A 27,635-nucleotide genomic window follows, 5' to 3' on the forward strand; every position below is an offset into this window, starting at 1 on the left:
TAAAAACTGCTTACCTTGTTAAGCCGGTGCATATTCTCATTTGTCCAGGTCATAGTATTTCAAAGGAGGTTAAATCGAAAGCAACTGGACTTAGTTATTTGTCTAGGAAGACGTTTCACCTCTCATCCAAGAGGCTTCATCAGTTCATGTACGCAGCTGACCAGGCTGGGACTGGTCCAACTATCTGGTGTGGAGACTCACTATTTAACCTCTTGTGTGGGCGTTTCACAAGGGTGATGATGTCACTGGTTCCCTTTTGTGCTCCAAGTGCCAACGACAGTCGTTGGAGTGACAGTCGTTGGTGGGAAGTTGGTTTCGACTTCGTTAGTGCCCTATTGTGTTCTAACGGCAGTCGTTGGAGTCACTTGCCACTTGTGAACAGTGGTTGTTCTTTGAGGCTAGATGGTTGAGTCTCCTGGGAAGGGATGAAAGGGCAGCATTGTAAATTGGAGATAGGTGGTGTCTCAGACCTCCTCCCCTGTTGAGGGAAGGTTTCTCTACTTTAACAAAAATGGCTTCTTTAACTCCTCTTTCAAACCATCTGTCCTCTCTGTCTAGGATTTGGACATTGCTGTCCTCAAAGGAGTGGGCTTTCTCCTTGAGATGTAAATGAACAGCAGAGTCCAGTCCTGAGGAGTTTGCTCTCCTGTGTTGGGCCATGCGTTTATGCAGTGGTTGTTTTGTTTCTCCAATGTAGAGGTCTTTGCATTCCTCGTTGCATTGGACTGCATACACCAGATTGCTTTTGTGGGTGTGTGGTGTTTTGTCCTTGGGATGTACCAGTCTCTGTCTGAGTGTGTTGCTGGGTTTGAAATACACAGGGATACGGTGTTTGTTAAAGATCCTCCTGAGTTTTTCTGATACTCCAGACACATATGGAATTACTATGTTCTTTCTCTTGTTTTGTCTTTCTTTCTCAACCACTTTGCTGGTTTTCTTTCTGGAAGCAGCTGCAGTTTTCACAAAGGTCCAGTTAGGGTAACCACAAGTTGTGAGGGCGCCTCTCAGGTGCTTGTGTTCTGACCCTTGGGCCTGTGAGCTGGTGGGCACGTTATCAGCTCTGTGTTGCAAGGTTCTGATAACACCAAGCTTATGTTCCAGAGGGTGGTGAGAGTCGAAAAGTAGATATTGGTCTGTATGTGTGGGTTTTCTGTATACCCCAATGTGGAGGCTCCTGTCCTTTTTCATATGGACGTCACAATCTAAGAAAGGCAGACTATTGTCCTTGACATCCTCTCTGGTGAACTTGATGTTTTTGTCCACTGAGTTAATGTGTTCGGTAAAAGCTTGCACTTCTTTGGTTTTGATTTTAACCCATGTGTCGTCCACATACCTGAACCAGTGGCTCGGTGTTGTTCCTTCAAAGGAGTTTAAAGCCTTGTTCTCTACCTCCTCCATGTACAGATTTGCCACAATAGGGGATACTGGTGAACCCATGGCACAGCCATGTTTTTGTCTGTAAAATTTGCCGTTGAACTGGAAGTATGTGGTGTTCAGGCATAAATCCAGAAGCTGGCAAATATGTTCGGGTTTGAGTTTTGTTCGGTTTTGCAGGGAGTTGTCTTGTGTGAGTCGTTCCCTTACTGTGGCCGAAGCCTCCATAGTTGGAATACAGGTAAAAAGAGAAGTCACATCGTAGGATACCATAGTGTCATCTGGTTCCATTTTTATGTCCCGGACTTTACCCACAAAGTCTATAGAGTTTTGGATGTGGTGTGGGGTGTTTCCCACCAACGGAGCCAAGATGTTGGCTATGTGTTTGGCTATGTTGTAAGTGACCGAGTTTATGCTGCTGACAATGGGCCTGAGCGGGGACCCTTCTTTATGGATTTTGGGGAGTCCATATAGGCATGGGATTGAATCCTGGGGATAAAGCCGGTAGTATTGTGTTTTGTCAATGACCCCTTCTTTTTGTAATTGTTGTAGACATTCTATCACCTTCTTTTTTGTTGTATTGAGCACAACTGTGCATCTACCCTTGTCTGCTGGGAGGATAGTAATGTTTTGGTCTTTGCTCAAAGCCGTCACTGCTTTCCTCTCCTCAAAGGTGAGGTTGGAGGGGGGGACCTTAGCCTCGGCCACCGCCGCTGACACCTTTAACCTTAGCTGATCTGCCTCAGTTCCGGTTAAGTTGTTTTTCCTTATAGCAGATTCTGTAGCTGTAATCAAATCCACTATAGGTAGCTCTTTCGGTGTCATGGCGAAATTCAAGCCTTTGGCTAGGACCTCTTTCTCAGGTTGGGTGAGTTCTCTGTCAGACACATTCTTAACCCATTTGTTTTGTGTTTCTTTCTGTGCTGAATGGTCAGTTTTTTGCCCCCATGTGAGTATTTCTGTGTTATTGTCAACATGTCGAGATTGTAAATTGCGGAATTTCTTGGTTTGTCTCTCTTTGCTTTTGTTATGTTGTGATAGTTGTGCCTTTTGGGTGAAATCCACCTTGTTGGTGAAGGTTGCGTTCCTGCCCCCTCTCCCAACTTGGCTTTGTGTTTCAAGGTGTTGGCGTTTCCGTCCCGGCGACGTCACACCTTGTCTCTTTTTTGTGTTTTTTGTCACCTGGTTCCGGATGGCGCATGCCTGTGGCAGCTGTATGGCGTCCCTGGAGCCTGAGGATGGCCATGACCGGTGTGTGTCCTGCCTTGGTGTGGATCACCTGCGGGAGGAGGAAGACGGACGACCAGCTCTCCTCAAAGGTTGACCGTCTGGCGGCTGATATGGAGGAGATGAAGGTGCTTCTCCTTGGCCTGCAGCCTGCTGGTAGGATGCCACATGCTGCTGCTACGGCTACTCGGGGGTCACCGCTGCCAGTGGACGATGCCATCTCCATTGCAGCTTCGTCCAGCCAGTTTAATGATTCCGAGCAGGTTGAGTTGACGACTCCAACGGTAGCGGGCTCCTCGCATTCTTCGGCCTCGGATTCCCGGCGGGGCTCTGAGGATTCGTCCATGGGGGCAATCATCCGGGCTGCCCTGGCACGCCTGCAGCTTGATGCGCCTACCGAGGGTAGGGCTCCCAGTACTTTCTACAGGCGCAACCCCCCACCGGCGAAGACTGTGGTACACACACCGGATTTTTTGAAGGAGCTGCACTCTTGCTGGGCAGACACGTCGGCCTTCACCAGGCCGGGGTTGGATGAGCGGGCCTTGGCTGCCATGGAGGGTGCTGAGGCAGTTGGCCTTCTCCACATGCCAGCGGTGGAGCCTGCGATTGCGGCCTTGATCGTGTCTCCGGATGAGGCAATGAAGCCTGACCCCCGGTGCCCTTCTGCCCAGTGTAAGGTCACTGATGATTATGTCTGCAGGGCTTACACCACAGCAGCGCGAATCGGCCGCCTGGGAAACACCCTGTCCCACTTCCTCTTGGCTCTCTCGACTTCTCTGCAGGATGTCCAGGTGGACGACTCCGTCCGCGACATCTGCGACGCCTCCCTGCAGACCTTTGCCTGCCAGTCGAGAGAATTGGGTCGGCTCATGTCCACTCTGGTCCACACTCGCCGTCACGTCTGGCTGGCCCAATCGCCCCTGACGGAGGCGACTCGCAGGGTCCTTCGTGGGGTGCCGCCGGCGCCTGGTGAGCTGTTTGGCTCCGCAGCCCTGGAGGCCTTGGACCGCACAGCTGAGGCAGATGAGACCAGGAGGCGACTGGCAGGTCTCCACAAGAGGACGCCTACCTTCAGCAGGCCGAGGGCTTTCCCATCTGCCCCTCCACGTCCTCCACAGATGCCTCCCCAGGCTGGTCAGCGGCCGTCGCGGCAGGACACCAGGAAGCCGACAGGCGACTTTCGTGCCACCGTGCGCCGCTCGCCGCGTCAGCAGCAGGCCGCTATGCCCGACCGCCGTTCCTCCGGTTCCTTCAGGGCCCGGGGGCAGCGGCGCTAGGGCCACGGGGCCGGTCTTCGGATGCTTTTCCCAGCAGCAGCTCAGTCACTGGGCTGCCTGCTGTCCGGACCCCTGGGTTGTGTCCACCTTGACCCAGGGCTACGAATTGCAATTCCGACGCCGGCCCCCTTCCTTTGGCCGGGTGAAGGTTACATCCATCGACGACCCGGCCAAGGCCCAAGCCCTAGCCCAGGAGCTGTCCACCCTCCTGGACAAGGGTGCCATCCTACCGGTGGACCCCCACCTTCATCCCGGGGGGTTTTATTCCACGGACTTCCTGGTCGGCAAGAAGGACGGCGGACTGCGACCCATCCTGGACCTGCGTGGTCTGAACAGGTATTTAAAGGTTCTGCCGTTCCACATGCTGACTACAGCAGTTGTTCAGCGTGTGGTCTGCCCCGGCGAGTGGTTCACAACCATAGATTTGAAGGATGCATACTTTCATGTCCCGATCGCGGCTCATCATCAGCCCTTCCTCAGGTTTGCCTTCCAGGGCCACCATTATCAATTCAGGGTGCTCCCCTTTGGGCTCTCCCTGTCCCCCAGGGTGTTTACCCGCTGTGTTGCGGCGGCCTTGGCGCCTCTGCAGGCAGGGGGCATGAAGGTCCTGCCTTATCTGGACGACTGGTTGCCGTGCGCGCCATCCCGGGCCCAGGTGATGCGGGATACCAACCGTCTAATGTTGCATGTGTCTCGACTGGGCCTCAAGGTCAATGTTGCAAAGAGTTGTCTGGTTCCCACTCAGCGGGCTGCCTATTTGGGTCTGGTTCTGGACTCCGTCGCCACGAAGGCCTACCTGTCGGAGAGGCGTGTGGACGACATCCTCCGACTCCTTCCTTTCTTCAAGAGGGGCAGGCGGCTGCCTTTCGTTCAGTTCCTGCAGCTCCTGGGCAAACTGACGGCCGCATCGACTGCTATACCTTCCGGCCTGCTGCTGCTGCGTCCGCTTCAGATGTGGCTGAACGCCTTCCATCTGGACCCAAGGTCTCACAAGCACAGGCTGCTCAGGGTGTCTCGGGTGTGTGTCCACGCCCTGGCGCCATGGCAGGACAGGGCGTTCCTACTGGGGGGCGCTCCTCTGGGGGTCCTTCCTTCCTTCCGAGAGACGGTTGCAACAGATGCATCCCTCGGGACTGCACGCAGCACATCAATGTGTTGGAGCTTCGGGCTGTCCACCTGGCTCTCCGCCGTTTTCTTCCGCACTTGCAGGGGAAACGTGCTGGTTCGGTCAGACAACAGGGCAGTGGTCTCCCAGATCAACCATCAGGGGGGCACCAAGTCGGCGCAACTGTTGCAGGTGTCCCAGCGCCTGCTGACATGGGCCACACCCCATCTGTTGAGCTTGCGAGCGATGTGTTTTGTGTCCTGTGCGGGCCCTGGCTGCCTATATCAGTGCCACTGCACATGTGCGGCAGACGGAACAGTTGTTTGTTTGTTATGGGGGTCGTAGCAAGGGGTTGTGCCCTCTCCAAACAGCGCCTTTCTCATTGGATTGTGGACACCATCTCTTGTGCTTACAGGATCAACGGTCGGGCATTGCCGGCGGGGGTCAGATGCCACTCCACACGCGGTGTCTCCACGTCCTGGGCTGCCCTGAGGGGCGTACCCCTGGATGACATCTGTTCTGCAGCCTCTTGGTCGTCGCCGGGTACTTTCCACCGCTTTTACCGGCTTAATGTTGCTGCTCCCCACCCGTTGGGCGTGGTCCTTTGCCCTGGGCCTTCGACCTCTCTTCAGTAAGGTGGGTTGTGGGATTCTTCATGACACTGTTGGTATATGTCATCCAGTGCTTAAAGCACCGCCTCTGGCGGTCAGGAGGGACGAAATAGAACGAAAGTTACAGTTGTAACTACGGTTCTATGAGTCCCGGATGACCGCCAGAGGCAGTATAGGATATACATAGGCCTATAGCCTATTTATACTATTTCCATGATGTAATTATGAGTTTCCACCAATTAGTTATAATTAATAATATTTTTGTCAGAGGCAAACCCTTAAAAAGGCTGTCAGTTCTAGGTCAAAACCACATGTGGCAAATGACACAGACAATGTAGGTATTGGGCTGATTTTAAATTGTATAGCTATAGGAAAAATACATCTCCCTCTCTCTCTCTCTCTCCCCCTCACATACACACGCACGCACGCACGCACGCACGCACACACACACACACCTGTAGCTGCGCTGTCCCTCTCCCTCTGTTCCCCTCCTCTGTTGCTTTGAGCTCCCAGCTGTGCATGGATACGTAACTACAGGTTATATCTGGCTTATCACCGGGCCGGTTCTGCCCCACCAACCCGACCGGACACGCCGGTTCGGATCGAGAATTTGCGCTAATGAGTCCGGCCACGTCGCGTCGGGGCTTCATCAGCAGGTCGGACCGTGTTGGGTTTTAAAGCAGAAGTGAGTGATATATTTGTGTTAATATAAGTCTTAAATAGTTATATCTTCCGACAGCAATCACTTACATAGAGTGTTTGGTCTGAAACACGGGTCTGTCAGTCACTCTGCTCTGCTCTGAGCCGAGGAGAAAACATTTATCGTATCCTACAGTTTTTATCCAATGAGGAGAGAGAACGGCATGCAGGGCTGTGTGTGCAGCCAAGGGACGCCGTGAATGTGGCGATGTAGGGACGAGGACTGTTATGGTGCGTTCAAGGAAACTCGTATTTTTCCGACCGTGAAGTCGTACCAGTTCGATCTGGTACGAGTTCACCGGTCGGAAGTTACGAGTGGCCGTTATAGTGACTTTCACCGGTATAACAGGTCGGAAAAACACGAGTGGGTTGCCTGGAACGCTACAAAGTCGTAAGTTGTGACTTGAAGCTGTAATTTACGATTTCAAAAGCCTGCCTGGAACGCAGCATTAGCGAAAACGACCGGACCACTTACTTCTGCTTTAACTTTCAGGCCCAGTGAGAACTCGAGCCGAGCTGGGCCAAGAGCAGGACTTTAGCGGTGAATGTCGGTGCTGTCCTTACACTACGCAACGAGCCGCTGTTGTTGTGTTGTAGTAGTCAATACGTGAGAGTCGGCGGCTCTGTGTCTCTGTTGTCCGCTGCAACTTGAGGGAGGGAGGGGCGAGAGGGAGAGGAGAAGTGGCGCTCACTCAATCTGTGAGGGAGGGGCAGGGGAGTGAGCTCAGCAGACTGCTGAGAGAGGGCCGAAAGAAACGGAACTCCAACATTTGCTGCAACATGGGTCAAGGTCCATGTTTGTTAAGACATCCCATGGGGAGGAGGATTTCATGGAGATGGACTTCCTGCAGAAAAAGTTCACCTTCTGCACACCCTCTGCCTTGAGGCCGCAGGACTGCGGAGTAGAGGAGTCCAAGAAGACAGAGATCCTGAAGAACCTCGTTCCCCTCATGCCACCTAACAGGAGCATTTTCTGGAGCTCACTGAGTGTGAGAAACCTCAAAGAATATGAAGAATAAGGAGGGGAAGAATTAAGTCCCTGTGCCCTTCTGCAGAGTCTGACCAGATTCACACAATGACAAACAAACAAAAACACACAGGGGCACACACAAACAATGTACACATGCGCACACACACAAACAAACATACCAGAATACCACTAACACTTGTTTTATTTAGCCATTATTTCCTAATCCATTGTTCTTGTTGATTTGATAAATAAGCAGTAAATAATAAATAAGCAGTTCGTTTCGACACCGTTCTTTTTAAATTGCAGTTGTATAAGATGACCATTTAAAGACAATCATTCTTAAATCATATCTAATTTTGATACTTGTTTGTTGTAGTGTGCCTGTTTTGTGGTGTGTGTTTTTATGATGTTATACGTATTGTGCTTTTTATTAATTAATTTTTATACCAAGAGAAGCAGTTTCAACTTGTTCACTGAAAATAAAATTAACTGTTCATTCATTCATTCATTCATTCATTCATTCATTCATTCATTCTCTGTGGCTATGAATACATTTTCCGTTCTATCCAGGAAAGTGTATTAATACAGTGTTTTATTCATCACAGTTTAGTAATGACAAAACAAAAATATATTCCTGTACATTTTGTTAGAAAAATAAGAAATAGAAGGGAGGTGAAGTATTATTTTGTTTCAAATTAGTGCAATGACAATGATAGGTTAGGTTTTAAAATGATTGAGTAATGTAGCTGTTGTAACCTTCAAATGTTCATTATTTTTTATTTTTAATATTCCGTTTATGCAATATTAAGCCCTACCTAACTAAATAAAAATCACAAAACTGTATTTTAATACAGTCATTAATTATCATTGTTATTACAGGAAAATATTAAACAGTGAGTGAGAACGATCCAAATCGGCAATAGGAAAGTAGAAGTTAAGGTCTTTTGCCTTTGCATGATCGGTCAAGTTTAAGCTTGAAATTTTTTGGTGGATAAATAACTTCATTTATACACAATAAAATACCATATTTTCAGTGTTCTACCTACAACCAATTTGGCAGGACAACAAAATAACTTTAAAGTAATTTTTCTCAGTTTTACACTCTGGTGAGTTAAGGTCTTTTGCCTTTGTAGGGCAGAGCAGTGATGTGATTTCACGTCTGAGTCTCCAAACCAGAAACTTTTTTTTTTTTTTTTTTTTCAAAGGAGGTTAAATCGAAAGCAACTCAGTTGACCGTCAACCTGACGAAATGTGAGTTCGCGCAGGCGAAGGTCACGTACTTGGGAAAAGTGGTGGGGGGAGGACAGGTCCGTCCTGTCCATGCAAAGGTGGAGAGTATTTTGAACTTTCCGGTTCCAACTAACCGCACTGAGCTGCGCCGTTACCTGGCGATGGTGGGTTATTACCGGGGGTTCTGTAAGAATTTTTCATCTGTTGCCTCTCCCCTAACTGATTTGTTGAGTCCCAAGGTCAGCTTTACGTGGACCGAGGCCTGCCAGACGGCGTTTCAACACACTAAAAGTTTGCTTTCTAATGCTCCTGTCCTTTCAGCACCGCGCTTCGACTGTCCTTTTAAGCTGGCTGTGGATGCCAGTGACACCGGGGTGGGCGGCGTGCTCTTGCAGGAGGGTCCTGATGGCGTGGACCATCCCGTGTCGTTTTTTTTTAAGAAGCTGGACTGTCATCAAAAGTGGTATTCAACCATCGAAAAAGAGACCCTGGCCCTCGTGTTGGCGCTCGAGCATTTCGAGGTCTATGTCGGTTCGACGTGCTGGCCACTTACGGTGTTCACGGATCACAATCCGCTTGTTTTTTTGAGTAGGATGCGCAACAAGAATCGCCGCTTAATGTGCTGGAGTTTGCGCCTCCAAGCTTTCAATATTGATATCAAACATGTGCGGGGTCGTGACAATGTGTTGGCCGACGCGTTGTCACGCCAATGATGTTGATTTACTGAACCATGTAGCTATTGTGTTGCTTTATTATTATTATTGCTAATGTTGTCATCTTGGCCATGGTTCAGTGACTTATGGTGGGGGTGTTACATTGTCCCCCTCTGCTGGCCTGGCCGTAATCTCTACTGTGCTCTTTTTCCATCCAGGTGTGTGATTGCTGCGGGGCGTACATAAGGGCGGAGGTTCTGCGCGCTCTCTCTCTCTCCTCCCTCTCCGGTCCTGCGCTCTACCCCTTGGCCACGCTTCCTCTCGTGGGTCCGGGAGCGTGGTGCTCGCGGCTGGCTGGCAGACCTTTTGATTCGGTTTTGTTTCTGTTCAGGGTTTAGGTTCCGGTTCTGTTGGGGATAGGGAAGAAGGTCGGTGCCCGGTCCGACGGCCCTGTGTGGGTTGGCTGCGGTGGCCGCCCTTTCCTTTTTTCCTTTTGTTTCAGTTTGCCTGCCAGTCCAGCCGCCTCCGTTGCTCTACTTGTTTGATCCCTCCTGCTTGTAACAATAAACCTTTTTACGTGCATTTGTAACTCCTGTCCCCACACTTATGTTGCCTCCCGTGAATATACATAGTGGTCATTTGGGGTCGTAACACCCCCCAACTCCGAACGGACAGACGGACATAATCAGAAAGGAACCGGAGGCTGTGCAGTGCGCATTGATCCTTTTTTCCTTTTTGGGGTCGAAACGGATCATGTGCATAATTAACTGCAAAACAAGCAAATACTTCATATTAATGACATATAATGTTCATTATGCTTCTAGCCTGTCTAGCCTCTACCTGGTCTTTTTACTAAACTTAAAGCAGAAGTGAGTGGTCCAGTCGTTTTCGCTAATGCTGCGTTCCAGGCAGGCTTTTGAAATCGTAAATTACAGCTTCAAGTCACAACTTACGACTTTGTAGCGTTTCAGGCAACCCACTCGTGTTTTTCCGACCTGTTTTACCGGTGAAAGTCACTATAACGGCCACTCGTAACTTCCGACCGGTGAACTCGTACCAGATCGAACTGGTACCACTTCACGGTCGGAAAAATACGAGTTTCCTTGAACGCACCATAACAGTCCTCGTCGCTACGTCACCACATTCACGGCGTTCCTTGGCTGCACACACAGCCCTGCATGCCGTTCTCTCTCCTCATTGGATAAAAACTGTAGGATACGATAAATGTTTTCTCTTCGGCTCAGAGCAGAGCAGAGGGACTGAGAGACCTGTGTTTCAGTCCAAACACTCTATGTAAGTGATTGCTGTCGGAAGATATAACTATTTAAGACCTATATTAACACAAATATATCACTCACTTCTGCTTTAACCAACTCCTTTCTTCATTGCCTAATCCCAACCAAAGCATCTCCCTCAGTCAGCTGTCAGCACGAGCGGTGGCTGCAGCAGCCTCGCGCCCGTGTGAGCTCAAGCCGGCTTCAGCCCCGCTCGAGCGGAGCAGGGGGGGAGAAAAAAAGTGTATTTCTATTACTGTGTCGGAACAGCGGTGTTTCGGAGTGGGGGTATTTCGGAACAGCGGGGTGTCGGAGTGGAGGTGTGTCGGAATGGAGAGCCGTCCATTCACGGCTGTTTGGTCTGTCCATGGCTGGTGTACGGAGCATAAGCCGCGGTTGGCTGCTACAGTCTACTCCCGTCTGCTCAGTTTGTTGTGGTCACTGATCACTTGATGCGTGATCACATGGTGAGCGCTAACGCATCTGTGTCACAAAATGCATGTGATTGGTACCGCTCGAAGTTGGCGTATAAATAATGATAACCCCCCCCCCCCAAAAAAAAAAAAACACAGTGTTCGTGCCTGAATATTAAATCCCTTCGAGACCGCTCCTCCAGTCTGAGACATTGCGAGACCGAGAGACCCAAGACCGAGACCAAAGACTGTCGAGGCCGTGACAAGACCAAGACCACAAAAAAAGTGATCTTGGGACCAAGACCGGTCTCAAGAACTACAAGTCTACCTACTGGTCATAGAAAACAAACAGGCTATTCTCAGGTGTGGGTGAAGAACTTAGATAATTTACTCTGATAAGATGAACATTACTCTGAAGCCATTTTAACAGACCTCCTCACATCCTCAGCAGAAAGAAATGGAGTGATTTCAACCCCGCCCATTATGTATCACGAGCCAAAGTCCAGAGTCCTGATCTATAAAAGGGCTGAGGATAGAAGAGGAGCATCCACAGACCGCTCTCTGCTCCACCTGATCTCATCCAACCAAACAGGTAAGAAAACTTATGGTTAAACTACTTAAAACTTTTTTGAGTTATAGTTGACTGTATTTCTGACTAATATGGTGAATGTGTTTCAATATAGTAAATGGACTTGCACTTACTGTATATAGCGCTTTTCTAGTCACTTGGACCACTCAGTGTAGGTCAAATTCACCCTTTCACACACATTCATACAGTGCTAGGCACAGGTAACTAATCATTCACACACATTCGCACACCCAATGGGCGCATCAGGGGGAAATGTGCTATGTGAAGCCCTTTGAGACAAACTGTTTGTAAAAACGGGCTATACAAATAAAATTGCCTTGCCTTGCCTCGCCTCGCCGGAATCGAACCACCGATCTTCCGGTTAGTGGACAACCCACCCTACCTAGAGGTAAGATCTTAAGCCCGAGCCCGACCCGACCCGACGGTATAAAATGTCAATCATTACGTTCGGGTCGGGTCGGGCCGGGCTTCTCTCTCGCTGACTTTTTTTTTATTTTATTTTTTTTATATATATGTTTATAGAAATGTATAAACGATGTGTGGAGATACTAAACTGAGGAATACTTGTTATAAAATAAATAATTAGGGGGAAAAAAACAGAGAGGGCGCTGTAAGGTAATTGCTATTTAACTAAACAGGACAGGAGCCGCAGCGCAGAGCCAGAGCACGCTTTGAGCATGTGAAAGAGCCACTGGTGCATGCTTTGCGCTGCGTTCCATGTCTGGATGAGTGCTGCAAAATGCCCTGTTAGTGTCAGAGGCAGAGCCGAGTTAGTGGCGTGGGCCATGATGTGTAGGAAACACCGAGATTAAATCAGTAATCTTGTCACAACTCACTGTGCGACTTTGATGCGTTTCGAGAACCTGACTGAGTAGTTTGGCCACGAGACACCGTGGTCCACAAAAAAACAGAAGTCGCCTCATCACAACAACACGTACTGTACTAAACTCTTGCAATGACAATTCAAAGAACTCCTTCCTGTCTCTGTCTTAGAGAGGTAAGATCTTAAGCCCAAGTCTGTCTATTATCCACCCCGTCATTGCTCTTCTTTGTCTCTCTGCGCGCTCTCTCTCTCTCTCTGCGCTCTCTCTCTCTCCCTCTCCCCGTCTCTCTCTCTGCGCTCTCTCTCTCTCCCTCTCCCCGTCTCTCTCTCTGCGCTCTCTCTCTCTCTCTGCGCTCTCTCCCTCTCCCCGTCTCTCTCTCTGCGCACTCTCTCTCTCTCTTAAAGTGCCGCGCTAGATTCTTAAGGACGTACTCTGAGTCCTCACAAATAAAATATGAAATTTCGGGTTTGGTTCGGGCTCGGGCCTGCAAATCAAGTTAATTGCTCGGGTTCGGGCCAGGTCGGGCTTTAATCCCGCGGGCCTGGGTCGGGTCGGGCTGGATTTTTTAGGCCCGATCTTACCTCTAACCAGGCCCAGCTCTAGCCATTTTGGTGCCCTAGGCGAGATTACTCCCCCCCCCCCCCCCCCACAATGATCAATAATGATTATAATGATAACGTACATGTAGCAGTGTATCTGTATGCCCCCTCTGACCCCGAGACACACAACTTGCACAACAATCAGTAAAATTTCTGGGTGAAGACATGAAAAAAATGAGTCTCTCTACAGTCATGAGAATAACCTGTTGTGATGCTTGAAATGGGTATAAGTCTTAGCTTCACAAAAGCAGTGGAATATACTGTATGAATAAAGGCTAATAGATACTGTAAGTGTGGAAAACAAGTTAAAATGAAATTTTGTTAAATTGCTTTGTGAGCATAAATATTATCTGTCATTCTATTTTCACCAAATGTCTCAAATGTAAAATAAAAGAAGCTAAATATTGACTTCACATTACATTTCAAACTTCATGAGATTTTTTCTCCAAACAAAATATCAACTAAACAGACAAAAAACACAAAATGTACAATATTTAACCTATATAATGTAGCCTCCAAGTGTTGTCACTGTGGTGCTGTTTGAGAGGTTAAAAAAATGGTTTGAGAGCTCAGTGGTCTGTATACAGAGCTGGAGCTGTGGCCCTGCTGTCTGAGCAGGCTAAAGTCTCAACTCTCTCATCAAATGAGTCAAAACGTTCAGCCTCTGAAGCGCCGTCATCCTCCTCCAACCCAACCCCTCCTCACTGCTTCTCTCTCTCTCCCCTAACGATTCTGCGGGTTCGAAGCGCTTCACAGCTGTTCTTTTGATTGACAGGTCGTCACGGGCGGCGTAAAATGACCGAAATATAAACAAAAACGATATCGAGACGGTCGCGCAAACGAGCCGGCATTTGCGCCGACTTTGAGGATTAATGCAACCAAGTATCCACACATCTAATTAAAAATGTGGCGTTTCTAACAAGAAAACGGCTTGAAAGCATTCCCACTGCAGACAGGTAGACCTACCTCTGCTGTGTGTGTGACTGCGGGGAGAGCGGAGGGCACGTACCAATGGGCGTGTGGGGGAGAGAGGGGGGGGGCGACTCCTAATGTTGTAACATATTATATTATTACTTTTTAATAGGTATTGCTTTGCATTTAAATTAACGTGGGATTATTTTTTGTATTACGAAATAATAGTAGGCTACCAAGTCAACTAGTTATAAAAAATAGTGAAAGTTACACTTTTTTTTCTTTTCCATTTGTGGCGCTGGCGCCCCCTGGATGGACGGCGCCCTTAGCATTTGCCTATACGGCCTATGCCACGGGCCGGCCCTGCCTCTAACCCTACCTCCATTATGTTATTTAGAATATACATTATTTTACTTTCTGTGTTATTCAACAACAAGCACTAACGATTCTTTATTATTATTATTACAGGCTTGTTACTTAGTATGTATTAATTATCATGACAACATAGCAAGGCACGGACTAATCAGCCTGATCAGTATTGATATGAAACTCAGTCACCAGTCACACAAGCCACATACTGTACAGTCACACACACATACATGTGATCATCAGAAATTTTAAAATGGGTCTGTTTTTCCGTTTTGAAACAAATGATACATGCTGTTATTCCGACAAGGCTTTCCATATAAGGAAATGTGTGTTACTCAACAGGTGACGTCCTCCTACTTATCTGGACTCTCTATCTGGCCTGTCTAGCCTCTACCTGGTCTTTTTACTAAACTTAACCAACTCCTTTCTTCATTGCCTAAGCCCAACCAGTGCTAAATATTTTTTGGGGAAAAATACGCTATTAAAGGAATTGTCGGAAAGGCAGGATGTTTTTAAAAAAAAAAGAAAAAAAAACTTATCAGGGTATACACAATGGAAAAAATAACGGCAAAGCTCAACCTTGACATGGCCTTATTCAAGAAGAGGTGGAACCCCCTAATTACTTAGTTTAGACTAACATTACAGGACACCTAGGTGATTCAGAATCATATAGGCACCTACAGGCCTTGACCCTCGAAAGTAAAAGGGTGTTTTTTTGTTTTTGTTATGTCTTCATTTCACCATGGTAATTCTACTCAATCTTATTTATACATAATTATCAATATTATCATTATTATTAATCTAATAATTTATCTTAACACATTTGTTAAAAAAAAAAAGAGAAAGAAAAAACATATTGTCATTCCAACCATAGGAGGCAAGAATTGTCAGAATAATGGGACATTTGATAGAAAATTAAGTGTTGCCATTTAGACAAAGACCTGTGTCGGAGGTTAACCCAAAAACTAATAAACAAACAGCGTTTTCTCTTTAGGAATTAAAAATGGGAAAATTATTTCTGTAAATTACTTTTTCTCATTTAGGAATATATGACAGCAGACAGACCAGAAGTGAAGTGTAACAATGACTGCGTTTACATGCACTTCAGTACCCCGATTTCAATCGGGTTTTTTAAGTACCCCGAATTTGTGTTTGCGCATGTAAACACCATTTCCCGATTCCAGAAATCGGGATAAGCTCATATCCCGATTTTGAGAAACCCGATTTTGCTGCCCGGAGAACTCCGAAAGAAATCAGGATACTGGAGCATGTAAACACAGTACCCCGATATCTGAAAGCTGCTCAGCCAGCTGACGTAACCGTTACCATAGATACGTTACGTAACAAAATGGCGACGACAACAAGAGCACATTTCTGGGGCGACGAGGAGACTATTAAGTTTTTTTGTTAGTTTTTTTCATGCGAGAAAGTAACTGTTTAGATCCCCAATGTGCGGCCGGTTTATCCAGATGACGGCTGTGTATATGTTTGCTACGACGTTTTTCGGAGGAGTGAAGCTCCGCGTGTGTGAGCTGTGACCGGGACATCACAGAGGCAGCAACCCCGTCTCCTGACGTGCTCGCCGGCCAGACTACTCTGTCACCTCGGGAGAGAAGACGGTCGTTAATTAACTTACCCGTAGGTTTTTAGATGTTTACCACCGGCTGGTTATATTATTTTTAGGAGATAAATGCTAGTCTCATTGATGAAATCTAATAATTGTGGCAGTTGCCTTAGTTTGTTTGAAGTAAAAGTGAAGCTTCATGTGTGTATTGGAGGAGTAGCGCTGCCTGGAGGCTCTGTAGCCTAACGTGTGTACAGAAATCACCACTTTTACATCAATAAAAGCATGTTTTACAATGAACCGATCAGTCTGCATTGAATTTACCTTTCTTTTATTAAGTTATATAACATGGCAGCATTTTTAATTTGTAAATGTTCGGACCTATATTTCCTAGTAGTTGTGCTTCCTGCTGTAAACAATAAACATGAATGAAACACACATATGCACGTAAGACGCAGTAATCAGAAACCGGGATACTGTATTTATCATGTATACAGGGATACTGAATAACCGGGTTTCTCTAAGTTCATGTAAACACCATACCCCGAATTTGATCAATAATCGGGCTACTTAAAAAACCCGATTGAAATCGGGGTACTGAAGTGCATGTAAACGCAGTCAGTGTCAAAATAAAAGTAGTGTGGAATGATAATAACCTGTCAATCTAACAACGCTGCTCTGACGTGAAATTGATCAAATTAAGAAATCAATTGTGTGTGTTTTGCCTATTATATGGCAGTGTTGCCCAAATGCAGATTTTGAATAGGTCTAAGCTTTTCCATAGTTAAAAGGTCTTTGTTGTCATTGTACAGAGACAATATGATTTGCTTACACAGCAACTAAAAAAAACCTCACTGTAGCCTATATTCATTTGCACACCCAGCCTCGCTTTCAATAAAACACATACTCACATTCTATAGCCTAATTGCCATCAGTAAATGAAAACAAAAGTATATAAAACATCTTTTTAAAAAAAGACAGTTGCTGTTTCTCTCATTTATTCTGTTTAAATGGGTAAAGGTTAATAGTTGTGCAATGTTCAACTGTCAGAAATTGCAGTGGAAACACCTTTGCACACCAGTGGACACGGAGGAGAGCAATGTGAACTAGAAAATTTCCTCTCGGGAAATTTTGAATGGGCCACGGCTACTGCCGATTTTGCCATCTCTGTCAACATGGGAATCAAACCCAATCAAGGACGGCGGAAGAACACGCCGAAACTGTTAACAAACAAGGTATGAGAAACAACTTCTTGTCTTGAAAAAGAAAGGAAAACTAAATACTACATTCGGACATAATTAACTTCTATAATATAAGGCTAAAAACACTTCAACCTCGAAAGTAAAAGGGTGTGTTTTTAGGGTTAGGGTTATTATTCCTAGGAATTCTTCTGCTTCCTCTTCTTCTTCCTCATACTTCCCATGGCTGAAAAATCACCAAACTTTGCACAAAGGTCCAGTCCCATGCCAGATTCACTCAACCCCCCCCCCTCCCCCCATGTCATGCTTGATGAAGTTTAGCAAATATCAGAATTTTATCTAAAAAACTGAATTTTCTAGAACATTTTGAATTCTGCTATCAAGGGAACAACTGCAGTCAATGTACGAGTGGCCTTTTTTAACATCACATTTTCTCTTGAGAAGCAAAACACTTAATCGCTAAAAACAAATCACCAACATTTCCATGCTGTCAAGATGCAATTCATGTATTATCAGATTTTTGTTTAGATATTAAAATTTGTGACATTTTGACCATTTTTGAAATCTGCCTTGACAACAGCTGCCCGGCCCTGAGTCTATTTGAGAACAGCAGGTCTCACTTCCAGACAATTAGCTCAGTGAGGTAGGAGCTGGTTCTTGGTGTTGGAGGATGTGAGTTCAAGACCCAACATGGGAGTTGACTAAAATACCAGATGGTCTTTGTGAAACAAATGTACAAAATCTTAGAGTCACAGTAGATATTTAACAAATACATATCAGAATTTTACCTCTTTTTACAATGGTTTCAAATCTGCCTGCATGACAGTGAATGGCTTAGTCAGTTTGTGGTCTTTGGTTCCAGAGGTTCCAGGTTCAATCCTCAACTGGTGCAAAATTAACTCATTGAGTGCCGCGCTCCTTTCCAAAGTTTTAGTCAAGTGTACCGGCAATTTAGACCATTTTTGACTTTTTATGTAGAACCATAGTGTATTCTATATTATTGCCACCAACACATACTGTAGCTCAATTGAAAGGTTTAACTTTATGCTTCAAATAGCCACAAACCGTTTGTTTCTACGTGCCTCTGTTCTTGAGAAAAGTCAAGCTAAACATGGCTGGGTTTCACCAAAATCCCTCCTTTTTTTCTAGAAAAGGAGATAGAGCGTCTTTTATGAAAGGTGCTCTGTTTGTGTCTGTCGCTCTTCTGACACTCGCATTTCTGGATCAAAGGGCTCGTATAAGATAAATATACACAACAATTGTTGTTCTATTCACAAAACCACCATCGGGGGCGGGGGGGGGGGGGGCGCCACTAAACAACAATAACACAGACACACCGTGCCGTGTCACAGCCTCTCGCCGCGGAACGTGAGGGTCAGTCGGCCACAGCGGCACGAAAACACCGGTCCCGCCGGTGGTCGCGGTCCTTCTGTGGTACGGGTCGGTGACGCCGGTTTGCTTTGGCCCAGAGACCATCAGATTTTACCGCGGGAGGACTTTGGGGAGGACACGGTGTTGCTCCAGATGAAGACCGGGCGGGACAGTCGGCTGAGAGCTTCCTGTTTCTGCTCCGAGCTGCTGCAGCCTCACGGGTGAGAGCAGAGCAGCTGCGCTGCATCTGCATGCAGAACTCCGTTTGCAGAAGCTGAGTTATGATAAAAACTTCCAGATCATGAGCTGTCATGTGACTTTGATCGTCATCTATTTCAGTTCTCCTCGTCGTAGAGTCCCCAAATTTACATATAATGTGTATTAAAGTGTCTATTTTCATAATTTAAAAAAAAAGCAAAAAACGAAAAATCTCGTTTTTGGCACTCAACGCATGGGAACGAAAAACGAGAAATTACGTGGTTGGCACTCAATGAGTTAACATGACAAGGTCAACTGTCTTGTCTTCCTATTCTCCTGTTCAAAATTTACCAAAAAAAAAATAGCCCGGACCCGACCCATCGCAGCTATAATTGCTTTTGTTATGTCTTCATTCACCATGGTAATTCTACTCAAATCTTATTTACACATAATTATCAATATTATAATTATTATTCATCTAATAATTTATTGTAACTTTCAGACCTCTGACACTGTCATTAGAATAAGGAACCACCTTGCTGATAGGTTCTTTGTTCATGCTGTTTATCTTTTTTTTTGCCTTTTGCTGTTTGTTTTACTCAGATATGGAACAAAATAATTTAAAGCTTTTAATAAGAAAAATTATTCAGGTCAGTCATTTTTTTCTTCATATAGTATTATTTTCCTTTCTTCCGCAGTTTTTTTGCAGTCTAACTAGTCCTAAATACTTTGTGCTACTTCAACAATTAAAACATAAAATTGGTAGCCTATCTATCTATCTATCTATCTATCTATCTATCTATCTATCTATCTATCTATCTATCTATCTATCTATCTATCTATCTATCTATCTATCTATCTATCTATCTATCTATCGGGAAGAAATATAATTTGTTGTCTGTTGTTGTAATTGCAAACACACCCAAAGAAGAGGATATGATGAAAGAAAGATTATTTCCAGGGAAGGCACTTTTTTCGTTTTTGAACGGCAACAGTCTATTACTTTGATAAATGCTATAAAGCTGCCAGTCAGCAAGGTCTATCATATTAAAACTTAATCAGGGGTGCAAACTTGTCACCTTTCGGCGAAATTCGCCGTTTTGGATCCCAAATTGGTAATTTATGTGATTTGTGTAAATCCGCAATAAAAAAAAAATTGAGAGGGGGGGGGGGTCCGGCGAGGCGAGGCGAGGCAATGCACCTGTCTCTTTAAGGCGCGTGCACCTTATCTGGATGACAACGAGTGGTGGCAGCGCTCCTCTTCTGTCAAGCAATACACACCTGAAGCTTCACTTTTAATACAGACTAACTAACGCGACTTTTTGAGCATGGCGAGTGAAAGAGTCGGAGCTAGAAGATGCGCCAGCAGCGCTGTATAGGTCTGCTCTGCTGTATGGGACCGCGTGTGTGTGATGATCGCGATCGCGGCCAATTAGCGATTAGCGCGTTTAGCATTTATTAGCTCCAGTGTCTCCTTCTTCTCTGGAGGAGGGTCTGGCGAGCGAGACTAGCTCCAGTGCGACCTGTGCAGCAGCAGGAGGAGGAGGTTGACTGACTGTGGCAGGACCTCTGCCTCTGTTTCACTTTATGTTGCTGGTAAATAATGTGGTTGTAAAAGTAGGCTAGTAGGCTAAAGTTAAATTATTTATATGCACTAATTAAAGGGGCAGAGCTTTACATTTTAGCTTTTATATTTTATAAGATATATTTTTTGTAAGAACCACAATTAATAAATATAGCCTAGGTTATATATTTCAGTGAATATCTAATTGTTCTTAGCATTTGTTAGATAACTTTATTTGCCCAATAAATTAAAACATGTTGGAACTATTACTACTACTTTTAACCTCAGACTGTCACAATGATGTATCAGATGTCAGACTGCCTCATTCTTTCAGTTTTAACCTGAATATACAAGACATGATTGATTTTCCCAACGATCAAAGTATACAAAACCGAACCGAAAACCATGACCACAAAACCGTGAACCGAACCGTTTGCTTGAACATCTTTTAAATACTGCCGCTTAATATGTTTTATGTAGCCTATGGCATTTTTAAGCTTCATGTGTGTTATTGGACAGAAAGAGCAGCGCTACCTCGGAGCATAGCCTACGTAGCCTACAGAAAACACATTTACATCAATAAATAAATGTTTCACAATGAACCAATCAGTCTAGTATTAAATTTTATTTAGTTTGAAGGCAAGGTTTGCAAGGTTCCCCTGATGGGGTCAGCCCTATGTTCCCACAGCCCAATGATCCCACAGCCCTATGTTCCCTCATTTCTAAGACATTTTTTTTCACTGAAAATTTTGAAAATTAGGCCCTATGTTCCCTCAGGTTTATGTTGCCTCATTTCTAAGATTTTTCTTATTTCTAAGAATTTTCTCAAAATGAAACTCTAAGTCAAGTCATTTTTATTTTAAAGGGATGATTCAACCTGAGAGTAATTTCAACCTAGGGTCCTTTGCACCATGACCTTGAGCCAAACGCCCCCCCCCCCCCAGAAGCTTGTTTTCCCTTGCTCGAACAGTGGTCGAGTTACCGCTATTAACCGAATGGCGCTAATGTTACCAAGCGGCTATCTTAAATTACCCCACTAATAATGTCCGGAATTCCTGGTGTACTTACTGTACAAACTTTCTAATGCTTTGTTTACTACTACTAAGACTATTTGTACTACTGTAGAAGTTTGTTGTTTAAATTGCACTAACTCATGGAGGTGGGTTTAATTTCGGTATAAGGGTTCATCACTCAACCCTATGTTCGAGTAGCGGTGTTGGAAGGGGTCAGCCCTGTGTTCCCAGGGCCCTATGTTCCCAGATTTAGCTAAAAGCTACATTACATCTGTAGTCAACTGCTACTGGATAATAGGTTGGGTGTAATTGACTACAAAATTGGGAGAAATGAGGATAAAATCTGATGCAAATTGATCATAAAGGAAATGTGGGAACATAGGGCCTAATTTTGGAAAGAAAAAAAAAACCTTAGAAATGAGGGAACATAGGGCTGTGGGAACATAGGGCTGAGGGAACATAGGGCTGTGGGAACATAGGACTGTGGGAACATAGGCACGCTCCCCATCTGATGGACATCAAGGGACAGATTCTCCAAGTTTTGCACAGCTTTTACTCATGCTAAACCTGCACAGGCTGAAGACCCCCTTCACATATTTCAAAACCAAACACAGAGAGACAGATTGTGCAGGTTTAACAGGAGCAAAAGCTGTGCAAACCTGAGTAAATCTGGACCCTAGTCTCGTGCTAAAATTGACTGTAAATTCACCTTTAAAGTTGGTTTTTAAAAAAATTTCCCCGGGGGACCATGCCCCCGGACCCCCCTAGGGGGTCGGTATCTTGTCACCTTTTTTACCCCTGATGAGTTTGCACCCCTGTTAATCTAGGGGTGTATAGGAATAAAAAAAATCACAACTACAATTTGCCCTCCCAGGTGATATCGATATGTTAAATTTTGGGTCTTGGCCCAAGGACTACTAACACTTGGTTTAACTTATTTTCTAGCATTTTGCTCGGCTTTCAGCCATCATTGAATAACATCAGATTGATGTATCTCTGTAGCACAGTGCATATGGTGTCTGCTTGGTAACATCAAGGTTGTGGGTTAGTATCTTGCCTCAACAACATTGTTGGTCCATTTTCCACCTGATCTGTCTCTTTACCTCTTTGTCTTTCTCTCTTGGTTTGTGTTAACATGTTTCTTGTTTATACCGCTGCTCTCAGATTGAAATGTACTGAAACTTTAAACTTCAAGGCAGTGGCAGACAAAGCACAGCATTTGAATGATTTGCCCTACCCCGCCTTCCATTGGCGACTTACTGATTGCTTGTACCACAGTTTTCAGCACATCATCACATTGCAATGAATGGCAACAGTCTTTAAAACTTTAGCCTCTTTCAAATTTTCCTACACACTCCATTGAACTTGTAAAATGTTCACAAGACTTCCAGCTAGCATTCAACCAGCTTGATGGCTGTATAGAACTCACATGGTCCTAGCCTCTCTGGGGCCTAGTGGCAGAGTAAAGGTTTGCTGATCATGAGGTCATGGGTTCAGTTCCTGCCTCAGTCATGTCACATCATTGGACAGTCTCTGATCCTGATAGTATAAAGCTCATTGTGTTGCAGGTGTTTTGTGGCCAAGAGGTTGGTGTGTCAGGTTACCAATCATGAATTAATGGGTTCATTTCCTGCCTTAGACATGTTTCTTGCATGTACTTGTTCTGTTTGTCAATTTCTTCTGCTAATTCAGCATGGCTTCAGCAATGGCTTTCAGCATTCACACCCATGTGCCATTCGGAAAATTTCCAAAGGTCTGTAAATTCTGAATTTCCGAGGGGCCGCCATTCCGAAGGTGTCAATTGCGGTGTTTTATTTTGAAGGGTCGGGGCCAGATTCTCTCATGTTTCTTTGTTTGACTTCCTGCCCGGCTTGACGCGATCGCTCGTGGAAAATAGACCAGATGAAACGATCGCTGCAGGGCGCGAGATGGTGGGTTAACATGGGCCGGTGTGTCAAGTGGGCTAATATACAAGACATGTGATTCGATCCCTGATCACCTGTGTGGGAGGCAACTGCTTTACCCACTGTACTACCACAGCAGTCAATGCATACACCTTACGACAGCACATTTAACCAGCTTTTCGAAATGGCACACCTTTTTTCGGGTTAGGAATGGCGCCCCTTTTTCAAAAGTAACTGAAGGCCGGCATTCCGAAACATGAAAATAAACGTTCAGAATGGCGGCACACTGGAACCGTTGCAAGGTTGGTTTTCAGCCATGGGATGCCAGGTGGAAGGCAGAGAGCCTCCATTCTCACTCGTAACAAGTCACTTCAGACATACCACCATTCCGACATACCGCTATTCCGACATGCAAACATCCCACCATTCCAATAAGGCTTTCAATATAAGGAAATGTGCGTTACTCAACAGGTGACTCCCTTCTTTAAGACATGCTGACAGAGGAATACCTACATGGTTGTGCGTAATTATGTGTGTCTAGCCTCTACCTGGCCCAACCAGTGCAAAATCTTTGGGGGAAAAAATACGCTATCAAAGGAATTGTCGGAAAGGCAGGATTTTAAAAAAAGGAAAAAATACCATCATTCCGACCATAGGAGGCAAAAATTGTCTGATGGGAAAATGATAGAATGTTTAATAGAAAATTAAATGTTGCCATTTAGACAATTAGAGGCCCATGTCGGACTGGTGGGATGTCAGAATGGTGGTTCCCCCCTGCTACATTTTCATCCAAATTAAATAGCTCCGGGCTGATTGTGATAGTTGTGATAGTTAACTACATGACTTGTGACTTGTTACGAGTGAGAATGGGGGCTCTCTGCCTCCCACCTGGCGTTTCATGGCTGAAAACCAACCTTGCAACATCAGTGTAGTTACTCGGTCGCTGCCCCGGTGTCCCAGCTCTCGTCTCTGCACACTGTCACACAAACGCACTGTGTAACCGGCAATCTTTTGTTTATGATGGTTAAGACTACACATACATTGTAACATTTTATATGTTCTATAATGTTATCCACCGCTCCATGTATTGATTTTTCTTGCTTTGTTGTAAACAAATGCACATGGATGAGAGGAGCGATACCAAAATAGCGGAAAAGCAACCAGACATGAGTTAAATAAAGTTCTCCTTTAATTCCAGATAAATGGGGGTTAGGGAGATAAGTCTAAGTAATTTGACAAAAAAGTAACACAAATAGTTACTTTTCCTGGTAATTAATTACTTTTATCATGCAGTAACTCTGTTACTAACTCAGTTACTTTTGGGAGCAAGTAACTAGTAACTATAACTAATTACTTTTTTGAAGTAATGTGCCCAACACTGGTCAGTAGATGCATGTGAGTGTTGGATACCTGGGCCCTGTTCACACTGTTCCAGTGAATGGAGACATGCACCATGAACTATGATTTGACATTTATTTTCTATGTTTAGCTAATGGTCACTGTTACGATTGTAGTGGTATGAGGCACCACTGTTATATTGAACACAGGGTTCTGCTGCACTGACACTCCTTTTTAGCTTGTAGCCAATCGTTGCTCAAGCCTAGAGTATAAAAGTAGGCCGTGTCCCTCCTCCTGACCTCTCGCTTCCTGCTTCTTCGGCCCGCCCACTGGCAGGTCGTTGCATGGCTGCTCGCAGCAGAGCACAGGTAGGCACACTTTAGCGTGCTGTTTATGTACATTGTGAGCGTTGTTTTAATTTAACTCAAACCGTAACTCCTTAAAGGCCCCATGCTGTGCACTTTTCTCTGGGTTTATTTACCTGCTGATATCCCTAACAAGATGTATCATTGGGTTTGAGTACCTGTGATCTGCTTAATATCGTTTATACGGCCCCTTTCTGTTGCCTCTTTCTGGAGCTCTAGCAGCCACAGGTCATTTGGCCAATCAGAAGAGAGAATGAGAACCTCTCCTCTGATTGGCTCACTGTTTTAGAGTGGCATGTGGTCGGGCCAATCACAGGCAAGTAACTGAAACCTAAACTGCATTCATAAAAATTGAAAGAAAACAACCGGTCACGGTGGGCGGAGTTACCTTGTGTGTGACATCACAGAAAGGAGGAAGTGTTATCTGCTCGTCTTAAATAGAATGTTCCTACAAATGGGCGGTGTGTGTTTCTCCGTTTATGACCAGTTTGATGCATGGGGCAGTATATACGTGGCCCAGAGACCTCCCCAAGCACGAAAAAATAACAAAAATCACATTTTTCATGCCATGGGGCCTTTAATAGATCCGGCATCTCCGCCGCGGTCGAGGCGACATAATGGGTCGTTAACTGCCGCCGACCGGCGCGTAGGTGAGTCACTGAGAGTTTCTGTTTTTAATTGCTGTAAGCCAGGTGCTAAGTTTCTTTTCGCTCCTCTCCCTCTTTGGCGGGGACGTTAAGTGACCGGACTGAACCAAGGTTTTTGGACGCTAAAGCTGAGTAAGAAGAGCACTATCCGTCATGGATATTTAGCCACGGCTACATGCTACCGCTGCTTCGCTGCCAGTCTGCTGCTACTATGTTTCTGCCCTCCTTGCTGCTTCGGCTTGGTTCGGGGTCCTGTCGGCCGACTGACCGACTTCCTTCCTGTTACTGACCCTGCTCCCGCTGCTACTGCGCGTGGTGCCGGTTGGTGTGTGTGTGTGTTTGGCTGCCGCTCGTGTGCGCTGCTACGAGCTCTACCAGGACTTTCAGCCACTCACCTGGACTGCGTGTGTATGAGTGTGGAGGTAGACAAGGGTTGGTTATATTGTTTTGGTTATGTGTTATGTGATTAATGGTGTAATTTCTTCATTTAGTCTTCATTTGGAATTACTTGTATTATCATTGATTTGTTTGACAGAGCCCTCTTAATTTTGTCCCCCCCCCCCCCTAGAGCTGAAGGCCGACGGTGGTGGTGGTCCTCCTGGGTGGTGGTGATCCCCTTGTGTGTGTGTGTGTGTGTGTGTGACCCCCGTTCAAGATTTATTTTTGTGTGTACACCACGTTTTTGCTGTGTGAGTGGGGTGCTCTCCTTTTCTTTTGGACTTCACCTTCCCCCTTTTGACCCCTCCTCCGGCCGGTAAGCCTCAGCCTGTAATCCCCTTCTCCTGGGCCTTCTGTTTATTAATTTCATTTTCTGCAAACCTTGTCATCAATTTTAAATAAACTTTTCTATGTGACCATTGAACTCCGTCTCCTATCCTCCCTGAGTAAACGAACCTGAGTGTCCTTTGATAGGTGATAGTTGACCTTTAGTATGGGTCCTTGGGCCCTAACCCAAGGTGGCGTTGTTGGCGACAAATTTAGTATATAACATAGTAGAAGTGACCCTCGTATTGCCACACTATCATTCATAACACAGTTATGGAATTGAGAACATGACTTTGTTTCTCTGCCTCCACAGATGTCAACTGCAGCCACATGGAAAACGTTGTGCTTAGCACTGGTAGCTGCTCTCACCATCATCGGCTTTGTTCTGTATTTTGAAGGACCAGCCCCAGTTTGTCAATATACGTCCACATCGGCCAGTGAAGACACTTCTGAAAAGCCCATAGTCCTGTTGTGGTTCTGGCCTATTGGTGTGAGGTTTGATCTCAGTGGCTGTTCCACCCACTTCAACATTGACAGCTGCCTCCTGACAGATGATAGATCCTTGTACAGTAAAGCAACGGGAGTGATTATCTTCCACAAAGATATTGACTGGTATTTAAAAAACCTACCTCAGGAGCCACGTCCAGCTTTTCAGAAGTGGATCTGGTTCCATGTGGAGTCTCCTACCAACACAGCAGAGATTCCTGGTCTGGAGAACCTGTTCAACTTAACACTGAGCTACAGGCGAGGTGCTGACATTACGGTGAGGAATGAGCTGGTGATCAGGAAAATGGACGTGAAAGACGACTTTGTCCTGCCCAAGAAAGACAAACTGGTGTGTTGGATCGTCAGTAACAACAACCCGGCGACCGGAACAGCAGTAAGAGAGTCCTATTACCGCCAACTGTCGAAACACATCCACGTCCACGTCTTTGGTGCTTTTTCAGGGAAGTACTTACGCGATGAGGACTACTACTCCACCATTGCTAGCTGTAAATTCTACCTGTCATTTGAGAATTCAATGCACAGAGACTACATCACTGAGAAGTTAAACGGGCCTCTCGCGGCAGGGACGGTCCCTGTAGTTTTAGGTCCGCCACGGGAAAACTACGAGCAATTCATTCCCTCCGATTCCTTCATTCACATCAATGACTTCCCTGATCCTAAATCTCTGGCAGAGTTCCTGAACCACCTGGATACAGATGATGAAGCGTACATGCGTTACTTCGAGTGGAGGAAGTACTACACAGCCACTCCTCATCTCCTGTCAGTCCAAAATGAATTCCTTCAGCCCGTCTGCCTCGCCTGCGATCACATGTCCAAAGACAGGGATTACAGTGTAGTTCACAACCTCTATGGGTGGTACTGGTCATGAGGAGCAAAAGTGAGATCAGCATTAATGTATTCACCTCTGATGAAAATCAAAGTTAGTTTTGGTTATTCTGTTGTTTTAAGAGGTTTTGAGCAAAACTTTTCATGGTAAAAACCTCAGGATCTATTTACCATGTGTTTACAGAGGAAAGCAAACATGTACCTGACACCACCTTCATCTGTCTTCCATTCAACCTGTCTCTTGTGTAC

At 45.6% G+C, this 27,635-nt stretch overlaps 1 protein-coding gene across 1 annotated transcript; it reads left to right on the plus strand.

The window, feature by feature from the left end:
- Positions 1-7,087: 7,087 nt before the first annotated feature.
- LOC310992297 (4-galactosyl-N-acetylglucosaminide 3-alpha-L-fucosyltransferase 9-like) lies at positions 7,088-27,429 on the plus strand (the record flags this gene model as incomplete). Its single annotated transcript, XM_083980311.1, has 4 exons — positions 7,088-7,282; positions 8,469-8,679; positions 8,815-9,020; positions 26,368-27,429. 4 exons carry the CDS (start codon positions 7,088-7,090, stop codon positions 27,427-27,429), a joined length of 1,674 nt encoding a protein of 557 aa, XP_083836437.1.
- Positions 27,430-27,635: the final 206 nt, after the last annotated feature.

This window comes from Trachurus trachurus (assembly GCF_905171665.1).
Source record: "Trachurus trachurus genome assembly, chromosome: 10".
NCBI classification, from domain to species: domain Eukaryota; kingdom Metazoa; phylum Chordata; class Actinopteri; order Carangiformes; family Carangidae; genus Trachurus; species Trachurus trachurus.